Source organism: Crotalus tigris, unplaced genomic scaffold, assembly GCF_016545835.1.
Source record: "Crotalus tigris isolate CLP2741 ecotype Arizona unplaced genomic scaffold, ASM1654583v1 scf7180000017672.2133156, whole genome shotgun sequence".
Classification (NCBI taxonomy): domain Eukaryota; kingdom Metazoa; phylum Chordata; class Lepidosauria; order Squamata; family Viperidae; genus Crotalus; species Crotalus tigris.
In genome coordinates this window covers 1,455,404-1,470,453 of record NW_024096557.1, presented here as the reverse complement: position 1 = coordinate 1,470,453, position 15,050 = coordinate 1,455,404, and the positions used below count along the sequence as shown (strand labels likewise).

The window sequence follows — 15,050 nt, the reverse complement described above, 5'->3', positions numbered from 1 at the left end:
TGTACCATCCATCTCTGTCAAAGAGGGACTCTGGGTGGTGTACAGTAAAATGTCAAAATATAAAAAGGGGTATAATATTGAAATGTTAGAATTAATTTTTTGGATTAAAAATTTTAAAGGAAGCAAAACTAATTAAATTCTGTTAAAAATTAAGGCAAATGGGGCCTCACAGGACACCAACCAGTCCCACAACTTCAAGCTCCTTTGGTTCCCCCCCATAAGTCTATAGAATCATGTTTTAACTCCTTTTTGGAAGGCCGGGGGAGTGTGGGCCTGCCTCATCTTTTTTTTTGGGGGGGGAAAGAATATTCCACAGGATGTGGGCCAATGGCAAAGAGGTTTTTTTTTTCCTAGACCCTACCAGCTGAAGTTCTTTATCTGACGAGATTTGCATAGAACCATAGCATGCCCTCCTCGACCAGTGCACTCAGGAAATGCTGAGCATCCCTTGCCCAGCCCACATACACAAAACAGCGACAACCCCATTTTACTCCACAGTACTCACCTGCCCTCTAGCCTGTTTGTGAGTTGCCTGGAAAGTGCAGTTTTCTGGTAATTTCTCCATTGCATTTGCTTGTGGGAAGCCAACAGGAAGTTGCAAGTTGTGATTGAACCAATATCTTTGATTATATCAGCAGCAATGGGGACTACCAAGAATGCCATTGCTAAGCAAGGTGGTCACATGATATCATGCTTTATGACCTCATCACTTAGCAATAGAAATTACAGTCTCAATTACCATTATTAAGTAAGAAGTACTGTATAAACAAAGGGAAGGGGGGAATGAGAGAAAGATTTAATAAATTATAAGATTAAGTTGCCTAATCTGAATTACATATTGGAATTAAATCACCTTCTGGTTGGATTAAGCTTGTTAAGGAAGCAGAACTCCCAGATTGTATGTACAAATATTTTGAACAAATGCACAAACATAAATAGACAGTTTATAAGATATGATGCAATAATATGCAGCATATTAAAAGTCTGGGATGAATATAGAGTTAGGTTTATGGTCTCTCACTTTGCTATTAAACATTTATTTTCAAGAAGAGGAAAGCAGAAAGAAATTAGTTCAGTGGAGAAATAGCAAGTCTTATAGCCTGCAAAATTTAATTATTAAAATGAAGATGAAATCTTTCTATCTGTTTTGAATAGTAATTTATTTATTTATTTAGCTTGTACGCCACTGACTTAATAAATCTGAGCATTTTGGATGCATAAGATTCCTATTTTTACACAGCGACGAGATTCATTCACTCACCAAAATTGTTCACATTTCTGGGGAATAAAATAAAATAAAAGACTGGAATAATCATATAGCAGGCTTAGAATAGTAAAACATAAAGGAATGGTTTGATCGTGCTTATTTTAATGGTATTTTCCTTAGGCTTTACAAATAGATTTAAACAATTACAACCATAATTATGAAATAATATTATAAAATATTATTGCATTGTATCCTTAAATTATGAAAGACTGTTAACATATTGAATCAACCACAAGTGCTATCCAAGCAGTATCTATATGTTTAATTGCTAAAAAGCAGCACCCTGCCATTGAGAGTTGACAAATACATAAATTATCTGGTGGAATTCAAGCCAGGGAGAAAGCTATTTGTACTACCTTTTTTCAAGTAATCATTGGCATTTGGAGTGCTCTTAATCAAAATGTATTCCCTTGCTGGTCCTCTAATTGTGGAATCAAACATGATGTCTTTTTTCACAAGCATATGAGAATTAACAATAAAGACTGTTGATGGCCATTTTGAATTAACCTTATACTGTATTTCCATTGACTTGGCAAAACTATCTGCCGTGATGGAGGGAGGAGAGGGTTGACAAATTTCTAGGACTTTTTCTCCAATTATGTAATTTAGGACAAATAAATAGCATATGTGTGTGTATGTGTGTGTAAACAAATCCACAAATGAGTGATGCAATGGGAAAGAAAAGAAAGCAGACTATGGATGCTTTGAACTTTGCTGTTAGAGAAGACATGCAGTGAGTGCCATGGTTTGTAAAGAAAACAAATGCATATTCAAACAAATCAACTCAGAGTTTGATCATTGAAAAACAGATATTTTTCATGTCCCTTAGATATTTCTAGTACATCAGAGCTTAGATACTATGTTTGTCTAGTTTCTTTAATGGAACAAGATATCTAGAAAATACCAGATAAGGTCCAAGACAGACAGAGGTAAGGAGAAAATTGCTGATAACAAATAATCATTACTGAGTAGTTAGGCAGCAGGAGAGTAAGTAACAAGGTAGTCGTAGACATAATCAGCTACAAATCCAAGCTGTATATTAAAGACTTTGAACTGTACAATTTGGCTGTAAGAGAAAAAGGTGTCCTGATCAAACTGATTGTATTCTACAGGACTAAACAAATGCAAGCTTACTGGTTTTCCAATGTAAATTTGCAGATGAAGACTTTCTTGTTTTAATAAACAAAAAGCCTTTGGGGTTTTAGGGAAATCATATTTACTTTCTTGTAGTTGCACAACTCCTAAATTATTTATAGCAAGTCTTTGAAGTGTAAATTGTATATTTCCCTCTAAACAATTAGACCAAAAGATAAGAAACAACAATTTGCACTATAGGTAAAAGAAACTGAGAAAAGACAGCTATTTGTCACGAGAAGGAAGATTTAATTTGCATGTTTCATCCACATGGTGAGGTGTAAATGAATTTTATTTTTATCTGGATGAATATGTAAATTCCCTGAAGCTTTGCTACAGTACAACTATTCTATAGTAATAAATAATAACAACTAAGTCCAGTGTATTTGAAGGTTAAATGTCTATGGAGATTCTCAATCATCCAGGTCATGGTTGTCCCAAAGTTTCAAAGGACTTTCTTGCTGAAGAAGTTTCTTGGATGAGAAGCGAAATATTTTCAATGAGAAAAAAACCAAAGTCCAATTGCCTTTGAAAATCACCTTTGGGACATTTGAAAGTTATTTTATGAGCTTATTTCAGTGTTTAAGTAATTTCAATTTAATGATAATTACTAGTATTTCAAGAAACTCTCTCTCAACCCTACATCTAAACCTCTAAAATACTCATGTTGTTTGATTCTTTATATCATTCAATTGGGCAAAATACTGCATCATAGGGCAAAACTTGGTCATTAAAGGTACTTCAAATGTGCAAACATAGCTAAACCCATTACTCCTGAGGAAATATTTTTGTTGTTTCAGTGCTGCCCTTGAACTGCTGTGGTCAGCCACAATCATATGAGCCTCATTTTCAACATTCCCTGAAAGCTTCTCACAAGCCAATAGGGAACCTGGAAGAAACTGATTTGATTGTGGACTCTCCTAGGGTATTTGCATCTTTCCACTAGCAAAGACTTGGTTGTGGGAAGCTTGCAGAAAAGAATGGAGAAATAGTTCAGTCCTCTGTCTCATACTAGATCAGGTGCTCGTGAAATCCCTCATTCCTTTTCTAACCTGGCAGCAGCCAGTTATCTGCTGCTGGGAAGGGAAGGGGGAAAAGAAGAAAGGAAGTCAGGGAGGGAGGGAAAGAAGGAACGAACAGGGAGGCAAAAAGTATTAGAGGAAGGGAGTAACAGGAAGAAAGGAAGAGGGAGGGAAGAAAGGAGGAAGGGAGGGAGGGAGGGAGGGAGGAAGGAAGGAAGGAAGGAAGGAAGGAAGGAAGGAAGGAAGGAAGGAAGGAAGGAAGGAAGGAAGGGCAAAAAGAGAGTGAGCAAGTGTGGAAATAATTATGTAATTTGTAATTTGATGCTTAGTGAGTCGAAGATCCAGTTTAGGACTACTGCTGCCAAGACTCATTTTAAAATAAGTCTTTTTTGTGGGAGTGGGTACATGTCATTGTTTAAGATAGAAAAAAAGGTAATTTTGGGTCTATCAAACTGCCATAACCATTGGATTGATAGTAATATATATTTTTAAATGAACTGCTGCTATACATGCAACATGGGCTTTTCTTCAATTAACATATGGTTTTCATGTCATTTATGTTATGGAAGAAGGATATCTCATTATTTTTATTTATTTAATTTATTAATCAAATTTATGTCATGATAAGTGACTCCATGGAAGTGATGATATAATCAAATAAAAACCATACATATAAAAACAAGCATTTAAAATATAAAATAAATCAACATTAAAAACTAGAAGTTAATTAAAATTAAAATATATACTAACCACAGCAGAGAGTAAATGAGTATATTAACCTCAGTTGTGGATCATTCTGAACATGTCTCATTTTGGAGGGCCTCTAAGCCTGGTGACATAATTGCTCTGACAGGAACACCAGACCTGCAGTGTGGCCACTGTCCCATTTCAGTCTCTGGATGACCTGGGGTAGATTCATGGCCATCATAGTAGCCATGAATTTCAGAACCCATTTGTAGGAAGGCAGATTAAAGTCCCTGAGTACACTGATACATTACAACATCATAAGTTCTTGTAAATAATTTGATGCAAATGAAAACCAATAGTATCTAAAGAACTGTCAGCTGTTATTTCATGTTGCTGTATGTATGATAATATAATAAAATAGTGAGAAAAGAAGTCCAAGTAATCAGGCATGTAAATTAAAAACTGAATTACTAGAATATAAATTTAAAACACCAAGAATAGTTTTTGTGCTGGTTTGTTTACATAAAATATTAGCTGATTCATTAACTGAAAGAACTCTAGATGGCATTCAAAGATAAGAAACAGTTTAAAACTAGCATAAACATAGCCAATTATAATGAAAAATACAAGCCATCCAACAACAGGATAAAGTAATAATAACCAAACAAAGTCACACATGACTCATTTAAAAGCTACTGAAAAGGCAGGTCCTCATGGTTTTTCTGGAGGATTGAGCCCATGTAGACTTCAGAGAGAATATAATATCAAAGGGTAGAGTTGATCACATAGAAAATAGATCTCCAAAGTCACTGAAATAGCATTGCTTCTTGGGAATAACTCAACGCATATGAAAGCCAACATCAGCTAAAGAATTGGCAGCTATGATTTCTCATTTTTGAGTATATAACAATAATAATCTCCCAGTGAGGCTCTACCTTGATATGGATATGGGGCCTGCTTGCACAAAGGAAGATGGTGAAGTTCCACCATACTGGATAGGTCTCATTAGGCAATTAAGACAGAGAATACATCTCCCATAAACAATATGGTGAGAAGCAATTTACAGAAGCCTACACTAGAGCAGTCATCACCAGAATCAAAAATTATGTGTTGAACTTCCTGGATATCTGGTGAGAAATGGGCTACAGGACTCAGAGACAGCAGCTGCAGAACTACTTGAAGAGAGGTTGTATGTCCATCATAAATATATGAACACTGGAAATAAAGAAATAATGATATGTAGCCATATCAATGTTAATTTATACTAATGTATTGATAGAAGTAGAATTGAAATACAAAGGTATATCCAGGGCAAAGAAATCAAAGCCTTGCCAAAAGGAGCTCAGACTGGCAAACCAGGGGGAGTTGATAGTAGAGGAGGACAGCATAGCCTGTGAATCATTTTTATTACCAAGCAATGCACCCTTTCCTATGTCTTCTCCTCAGTAAGAACAAAGCTCTTCCTCCTAAACAAAAGGAATAATACAAAGAATAACCGAACATTGAGAACAACAGCACACAAATAACAAAAGGATTGCTCATTTTGACTTTTGTTTGAAAGAAATAACTAGCACAAATATCAAAAGATTGCTAATAGTGTAATATCAAAAATAAAGCACCAGCTCATTACAAGAAACACATCAACTGACTTACTCATGGCTGCAATTATAACGGAATACTTGGGATGAAAAATCAACAAAGAAAAAAAGGCCAATCAGTGCAGCACCAAAATAGAAGATTAACTTGGAAAATAAGATCATACTGAAATCAGATGAAAGCAAGCCAAAGTAAAGGAAGTAAAAGAGGTTGGAGACCAAAGAAACCAAAGAAAACCTGAGTAAGCAATATCAACTAGAGACAAGGAAGATCAAGGAAGCGCTGGAAATAATAAAACAGCAAATAACAGCCATAACCAACAAAATCACCAGCAACTTTCTAACTGGTATTGCAAGTGGTGCATCCTAACACCATTCAGTTGAAAACAAGCTGTTTCTACCTGTGAAGAAAGCAAACTGCCCAAACACTAAATGAACAAAAGATCAATTCCTAATTGACAAGATGATTTTGTAAACTCTCATGAGAAGGAAGACCAACTTGAATGTAGCTTGGATTGATTATAAAGCATTTGATTTCCTGCCACATGATTGGATAATCAAGTTTCTAGAAAGTGCAAGTAGAAACATCAGAAGCTTTAAGCAAAGATTATTGGTGCAATGGAAGACACAGTTGCTGGTCAATTATAGTTTAAGAGAAGTTAATATTGAGAGAAGAATCTTTTAAGGAGACAATAGAGGTAATATAAAATGAAGAAGCGAAAGTACTTTGAGAATTTAAAATTTAAAGTGACAAGCACAGGCCATAACACTCCAGTCTTAACAATTATTGACAAGAAAAACAAAAAATCAGGATAGTGGAAATTGTAGTACTGTAAAAGGCACCATAGAAGAGAAAGAACTGGAGAATATCATAAAATACGAAGACCTACAAATGGGAATAAAATGACTGTGGCAAAAAAAGCAAAGATAGTACCAATAGTAGGCACTTTGGGTGCAATCCCAAAACAACTGGTACCACTTGAATACCATTGGCATTGACAAAATCACCATCAGATTTTGCAAAAGGCCATTTTACTTGGAACAGCTTACATCCTGTGATAAGACTTTTAGCACCATCAAACAACATCTGCCTTTTCCAGGTCCTTGGGAAGAATTTGATAGGTAGATAAAAATGCCAAATCTAATCTTAACATCTGGCTGACTATGTGATCAACCAAAATATGGCATAATAGTTAATCTAGTTAATCTAACAGGCAATATTACATACACTGAGTTCCATCAATTCTCAAAATACTCTTTTGTTACTGTATCAAGGTTTCCCTAGCCTAATATGAATCATGCTTTATTTCAAATATTAGTCACATGAAGCTACCAAGCCAAGATATTCGAACCTCCAATATTCTGTAAGGAGAACTTAGTTTAGAAAGCAACATTATACCTTTGTTTCAGATTACAAAAGTACATGCTCTAACCCAAAACTTTTTGCATGATCATATGGACAGACTGAATGCACAAAGGACATAATTAGGGCAATTAAAGTAGAAGATCTTATTCCCAATTGTTTTTAGGTGTTAAGTGCATAGTCTATACACTGTATATGAAAAGCTATAGAGAAATCTTTGTCAATTTAATGCACAGCATAAACATTTAATAATAATCTCAGTGAACTATAAAGCTTTATATTTAAAGGATATTGGTTTGGGGAAGACTGGCATAAGAGCTTTGGCTGGGTTCCCATTATTGTTCTTGCCCTGTTTGCTGAATAATTCATAGTAGCCCATTCTCACAAAATTGAATAATAAATCATGGTTTTCAAAACACAGTTGTTGGCCTAAGATATTTATTAGATTAATTTCCTATCAAAATATTATGAATTAATGTGATGTATGAATTCAGCCAAAATCTGTAGATAGATTACTTACCACCGAGATTTTGATGTATGCTATTTTATGTTAATGGTCTACAAATATTGATATTGTAAAAAGCCTATAGTATTGGCTCAAATGAACAAAAACAAATGCAATAAAACCAAACTCTAGATTTTAATGCAGTATAAACGTGGAGCCAAGTACATCAAATTCATGAGGTTATTTTCTTAACTAGAGTATTATAACAATATGCTATACTAGAAACTGGTGAAATTGGTGAGGTTTCCCTTTGATTGTTTATACATATGACTTTTGGACAAAAACGAAATGGTGGTTTTGGATATATTCTTTTTCTTTATGTGTTCCAAATAAGATTATATAATTACATTAGACAATTAAAATTCCTTCAACATTAAAAATAAAATAAATGCATGCATGCTTTTTACTCAAATATTTTAAACCATACTGCACACTTACTTAGCTGAGAATCATATAGCCATGTCTAATCTAATTGAAGTACTTCAGCAATACAGAAAGGTCAAGGAGAAAGAAGTAGAATTAGGAAAGAGAAAGAAAGCATCCATTAACTAATTGCAAAAGAGAGGTACCCATCGTATGATCAAAAAAAATTCGGTCTTAACTGTGAATTGTAAGAAACTGATGAAAGCTTGAAAGAAAAACTGATTTAATTATTGGGAATATCCTGTACTGATTCTCTATATTTCTTGACAATTATCCAATGAATGCATATTACCTAAATGAAAATAACATTAACATAGCTTAAAACTTTTTCTGTATGCTATAATCTAAGCAGTGTAGATGTCACTGAAGTAATAAACATAAATCCAGCCTAGAAGATCAACCAAAAAGTCATATAAATCGAATCAAGAAAGCGTGACCATTCATTCAACCATATGAGACAATCTTCTTGTTCACCTCCAGATTATTTCACAAGTAAGAAAGTGCTGGTGCAAGTACTGCATTGATTTCAAAGAAGCACCAATATTGCATATTTAGCATTTATTCCAATTTTCTTTTTATTTAACCAATTACATATCTATGAAAGAACCTGATACCCAACCACCGCTTCCTTCAGGAAAATTGCTTAAAATGTCTACTTTGTTCTAAGTGCATAATACCAGTTGGTGATTGTGAGAACAGAAGCTGAACTCTTAGATACTCTCCATATGTGAACACTAACTTTCACACACTCACAAGTGAACAGCATAACACAACATTTATTATAAGCAAAACTAAAGAGAGATGGAAAAGAAATGTCCTGCCCAAAACAGAGGTGCATCTAGGCCACTGTATCATTCTGGTGAAAAAAAGAGGTAGAATTTGAATTTTGATATCATTCTGAATAGGAATCACATCTGATATAAAGCAGTTTCTGGAATTTTTTCATACCTTTGTAGCTCTTTTACAATAAGTCTATTTATCTAAGATTCTATATCCTTAAAAGCATATTTCTAAAGTTTTTGCCTTGCCAGCTAAGGAAATGTAAGATATATTTTGTTTAAAGTTGATAGAAAGCTGCTGTTGGTCTCCTGTTGACACGGAATGAAATATCATCAGTATTGCTCAGCTTTGTATCTCCACTAGAGAATGAACAGATTATGTGGTAGAAGTCCCATCCTTTCCCCAACGCAACTCAATAACCATGCTCAGAAAACTTTACTTTTTAAATTTGACTTTATATCAAAATGTGATATGCTTAATAAGGTGTTCACATTCAAGGGCTTGTCTTGGCTTTTTTTTAAAAAAATAGGAAGTCAGATTATTGTTTCTGACATCTGGAATATGTTTGCAGGTGGGTGATTATGTCTTCTATGTTTTTCTATGCCTCTGATAAGTTAAGTTGCCCCCGATTCTTTGCAGCTTTATCTTACATAATATGAAACAGAAATGTAATATTGGCATTAACTCCATTTCATAAAATGATTATAGAAATACAAAACTGTTTAAATCAACAGGCAATGACTCATCAGTCAGTATACCTGAATATTGCTCTTGATTCTTTAAACTAAAAATAGATGTCTAATATGAATAATTTTATGGATCATGCATGTTTAGAACATAGATTTACTGATCTAGAAAATATGGGGCCTCTGTCAAAAATGTGGAATTGTTGTCTTTGAAAAAGTGGCTTTTGTCTTTTAAAACCAACACAACAATCGTGCACACTTCAAACCCAAAAATACACTTTATCTCCTCCAAGGATAAAACACCCAGACACAAACTGAACAATGTGGTATATGCAGTACAATGCAATAAGCCATGTGCAGATCTGTACATGGGGAAAACAAAACAACCACTTCATAAACACACGGCACAACATAGGAGAATAAACCCATCAAAACAAGATTCAGCGGTTCATCTACATTTAAAAGACAAAGGCCACTCTTTCAAAGACAGCAAAGTCCACATTTTGGACAGAGAGGACCATTGGTTTGAAAGAGGGATCAAAGAGGCCATCTATATCAAAACTGAACAGCCTCTCTCAATAGAGGAGGAGGGATATGACATCATCTATCTCCAGTCTTCAATACAGTTCTTTCAATAGTTCCAAGAAGGCTGCACACCCATTTGCATTACTCAGGTGACTCTGACGACACAGATAAATCTCCAGGTGCCCTTAACAACTCTCTAAAAGAATGCAAATTACCAGCTGTCTGAAAGGAGTATAAATCCTTCCATTCCCCACCATCCAGTCAGAGCTGAAGAAGCTTCTTGGATGAGAAGTGAAACATCTTCAAAGAAAAACAAGGAAGTCCAGTTCCCTTGTGAAAAAGCATCTTTGTATCATGTTATTGTAAAACATGTTATTGATCTTTAGTCATATATAATAGATTCTGCTCAGAGATCAAAATTAGAAGTTACTAGATAACCCATGATCTCTTGGATCATTGTTTCAGCAATATTTCCTTACCAGATTTCTCAGTGCTTTCAACAACAGCAGAGCTTATATTGTACTTAAAAAGTTCTTGAAAATTTAAGGGAATATTCAGCAAGTCCATTGAATGTAACCCATGTTGAACTATATAGCACAGTGAAACAACGGGAGTAGATTACTGGAATTGTTGTATGACATTTTGTATTTTGACATAAAAAGCTTTAGGATAATTTTTATGGCATAAAACATTTTATAAAATTTGGTAAATTTCAATTCCATGGGTGTCATGGGTCCCAGATTTTGTAAACATTCTGTAAGTTAGTCCATTTGAAGTAACCTGGTTGAAAAAATTGATTTGATTCAGTTAAAGATTACAAACATGAGTTTTAATAGCATATAGAAATACGGATATCATAGCCTATGTTTATTTTTAACTTTTCCATCACAAAGATTGATTTTACTTACCTGCCTAAATCAAATGACCCCTATTTTTTATTGTACCTGCTTATTACCATAATGACGGTATTAACCCAATAAAATATAAATGTCAAAAAGATTTATGCTCAAATATCAATGTCTAGGCCATCTACCACTGAAATGCAGCATTGTTTATGTTAAAAAAATAAGATACTGGACCGGTACATCCCCCCAGCTTACAGACGGTCACAATGTGATCTACAGTTTGATGAGGGATCCCGCAGTCACACTGAGGGGAGGATACTATGCCTCATTTATACAGAAAGTCCTGGCGGACACCCTGTACAATGCGAATCCTATTCAGGATTGTCCATTGCTGGTGTTATAGTTTAAAGCCTGGCATCTTTGTTGTGGGGTCATTTATATGCCTTTCTATAACTGGGCTTTCAGTGACCCATTTTGCTGGAATTTATATTAAAGTTGATGGCCAGATGTTGTACAAGTGCCAGTGGGGGCTTCCTGGATTTTCAGTCTTCCTACTGATAAATGAGAAAAGTTGCCATGCACCAGTAGGAGTGAATTGTTCATATTTTTTTCTGTATTTTCTCACTAGCGCATCTTGCCTTGATAAAGCTGACAGTGCTATATGGCTCAGAATAGGAAGTCAGCAAGTTGGAGTGATTTTAATAAACTCACTTATAATCTTCATGGTGTTGTTGAGTCTGTTAAGCCATACAGGGGCACAGTATAGCACTGCAGAGTAGACCAACCCTAGGGCTGATGACATGAAGGTGGCAGCTGAAGCTTCCTATTTAGTTCCATATAATTTCTGGAGTATGTTGTTCCTAGGATTGTTTTTTTACCACCATGTTTTCTAGGTGTTTCTTGTAGGAGAGAGTATTATGTATCCTGATTACATGCATAATAGTGGTGCAAACATTTCAACTGTTTTTAAATTATATATAAAATTATGTATAAAAAATAAGAAAAAAGAAACAAAAATATATGTTTAAAATAATGTAAGCCACCCAGAATCTTTTTGGAGCTGGGCAACTTTAAAAATACAATCAATCAATCAATCAATCAATCACTGAGCTTAAAATACATATCTTAATCTTTTGCTTTTAAATACAGGGGGAAGAATCCCACAGATTCATTTGCTATATAAATAAATCCAGATATACAATTATTATGATTCATACTGAGATACTATATAGTGTATCTGGAATCCTGTAGAAGAACCAGAGATCTGGGTTCAGAGCTCTTGAGTAATCATGATGTTCACTCAATGATTTGCTTTTTCTCAAATGATATTCCTATCTAGGTTTGTTGTAAAGATAAAATGATATGAAGGGAAGAAAACCATGGATGCTGTGTTTGTGGTGTAAAAGGGACAATAAAAATAAAATGAATGCTTTGTGGTGAATGGGAGTCTATTGCTAATCAAATACATTTATAGCTATTGCTTGTATGTGGAAAATGAACTTTAACATCTGAAGTCTAGATGCAGAATTTTTATAATTTCTATAATAGCAAACTATTCTTTTTTAATGCGCGCAAATACATGATTATATTTCAAGAGCTAAAATGTTTTCTTTCTCATTATTCTGATGATTGATCTTGCCTTTCTTTTCCAATTTAATTGTTGTTGTCCATGGTACTGAAATGTTTTCAGCTTTTCTATTTGATTAAAAACAAAACAATTCATATTGTTAATGATATATATTATATTATGATATTATATAACGAATATACATTGAAAGATATCACCAAAAACATTTGTTGCAGTTTTTGAACTTCATATGCATTGGAAAGGGCAATTTTCTATTAAATATACAGTATCTAAGTACTGCACTGCACTGTTCTAAGCAGATGTATATTTCCTCCATCAGTTGAAGAAAGCAACACATTTTGACAATAAACTACCACAGATATACTTCTCTGTTGAAATAACTTACTTCTAATTTCTTTCTATTACTTCCTAGCAAGTTCTAATTAGCATCTTAAGTATCTTAATATGGAATAAAGTTGATTGAAACATTCCATTAAAGTTTTCTACATAAATGATCTTCCTTTAATGCATTTTGCAGAGCTTTCTTCCTATAGATTATTAGGATTTTGTTATTGTGTATTGCTTCTTTAGATCTACAAAATACAATGGCTTTGTTAGTTGAAAAGGTGTCATGCCTCAGGTCTGAACAAACGTTGACAATTCAATAAAATCTAATCCATAAACACTGCAGCCTCCATGCTCAACCCTTTCAGAAAGTTTTACAAGACCACCTTATTCTATTTGTGCCTAGATATAGCAAATTCCTATTTCTCTGAGCCAATTATCCAAAGATGAAACATTTCTTAAAATTATGTCTTTAATGAATAAATCATTTATCAAGAGAATCTTCAAGACTTTGGTTGAATCAGTTTTCATAGTACTTAGCTCTGATTCTTTCTCTAAAGCAGCTGCATATGGATCTTTCAAAGCTCATAAAATTTACTGATTTTTTTTGCTTATTCCAAAGCACTGGAATAAGATTTTTAAAAAAGAAAACATCTAAGAAGAACAAAAATATTTTTCTCTTAGATTTGCAGAAATTATAATCAGTTCCATGCAATTACAGTGATTGAAACTTAGACCACACTGCTCACAAAGAGTATAATTTGTAAACATTGCTACATGCACCCATCACCTGCTAGCACTCTACTGTTCAGCTCTATGGTGAGTAATATTATAGTTCTGTGAATTGAAATAATATGACCTGATTGACATCTTATTGGCTATCTAGAAAATTGAGAAGAATTCAGATCCTGCTGCCCAAAAATTTCTGGAAGGATGATACCAGAAAATTAGGTGAAAGGGTAGAAAAGTCTATTGTGAAGATGCTGAGATAATAGAATAGTGCATCTTAACATAACACACCTAGTCTAGCTTACCCTCCAGATATTTTGGATATTTCCCATAATTTAAGATGTTTGAGGATTATATATTTATTGATATCCAATGTTCCTGAGAGCAACAGTTTGAGGAAAGCCATAGTCCAAAAGACCAAGAAGAAGGGGAAATGGTTATCAGGAAATAAACCAGAAGGAAATACCTGGATCCCCCCCACCTTTAAAAAAAATAAAACAACTTCAAAAGTTCATGAAGTCCCCAAATTATTGCAAGATTCAAAGAGGCACAAGCTCCAAGTGCCATGATAGCAGCCTGGAGTAAACTCTTCCACTGTTTTACTTATATTATGGATAAACGTGATCAGACTCAGTACTTTATGGGGAGGGTTTTTTGCGGTGGGGGGGAGGAATACATAGAGCTCCCTGTACTTGGGGAATCTTAACAGTCAAACTTCTGCTCTGCCCTCTTTCTTTGAAAATCCAGCTCTTATGCCTGTAAGTTCCCCTTGGACTTTTTGGAAAAAGCCTTTGAGGGACTCTTTCCAAAGTCGGTCTTCGTCGGAGATGGTGCATAGGTGGAAGGGCTCCTCCATTCAAACCATTCTGGCGGGTCCGATAGGCTGCGTGAGTGAAGTCAGGCTGGGCTTGGTGCGGCTGCGACGGCGGCTTCACTGCAGCTCCTCCCCGCAGGTAGAGGCTGGATTAGACAACCAGCGACGGCTGCTGCTGTTTTTTCGCCGATTGCTGGACTGCATTTATCTCCGCGGCCGTGGCCAATTCTTATCGAGAAGGGAACTAGCAGGCGAAAAACAAGCTGAGGTAAACTCAAGAGCTGGGAACTAAGATTTGGGTGGAAGGTGGGTTAGTCGGAAGGAGATAGGTCTGACTGGCACCTGGTTTCCCTTTGCAGCGTGAAAGAGAAGTGTGGGCTAAGGGAAAATATTTTAATGCAGGGCTACGTTTAAGCAGTCCAAGGCACGATTTAAAGAAAAGATAGTAAAATGGCATTTAGAATAACTTGACTCTACCAGCCAGGAAGATGAAGGAAAAAGTCTTTGTTTTTCCTTCCTTGGTGAAGGTAAAGAACTTTTTCCTGTTGGTAGAGTGGGGGAAGGAAGTTGTGGAGCCTCACTTTCCTGTCTTATCTATTTTTGAATTCATTCTTTCTGCAGGCAATAAAGCCCTACAGGGTTGTTGTGGCATAAGAAAGCAGAAGAGGCATGGCAGTGTTTAAGAACCCAGAGAGGGAAGCTGGCATTATTCATGGGGGAATGAGTCACTGGAAAGTGAATTACCAATTGGTGGTGCAATGAG

General features: G+C 35.1%; 1 protein-coding gene across 12 annotated transcripts in view; it reads left to right on the top strand.

Annotated features, from left to right (window-relative positions):
• The window catches only part of ROBO2 (roundabout guidance receptor 2), a 908,846-nt gene that overhangs the window by 13,280 nt on the left and 880,516 nt on the right, over positions 1 to 15,050 (top strand). For 6 of the 12 annotated variants that reach the window (XM_039337221.1, XM_039337216.1, XM_039337220.1 and 3 more), the window contains exon 1: positions 14,283 to 14,555. The exons of 1 other annotated variant lie outside the window; for it this stretch is intronic. In XM_039337221.1, coding sequence (XP_039193155.1) covers positions 14,301 to 14,555 — 255 coding nt within the window. In that variant the 5' untranslated portion in view covers positions 14,283 to 14,300. Of the gene's footprint in view, positions 1 to 14,281; positions 14,556 to 15,050 lie in introns of those variants that run through there. 5 more of the 12 variants (XM_039337213.1, XM_039337212.1, XM_039337218.1 and 2 more) reach the window with 2 other exon arrangements.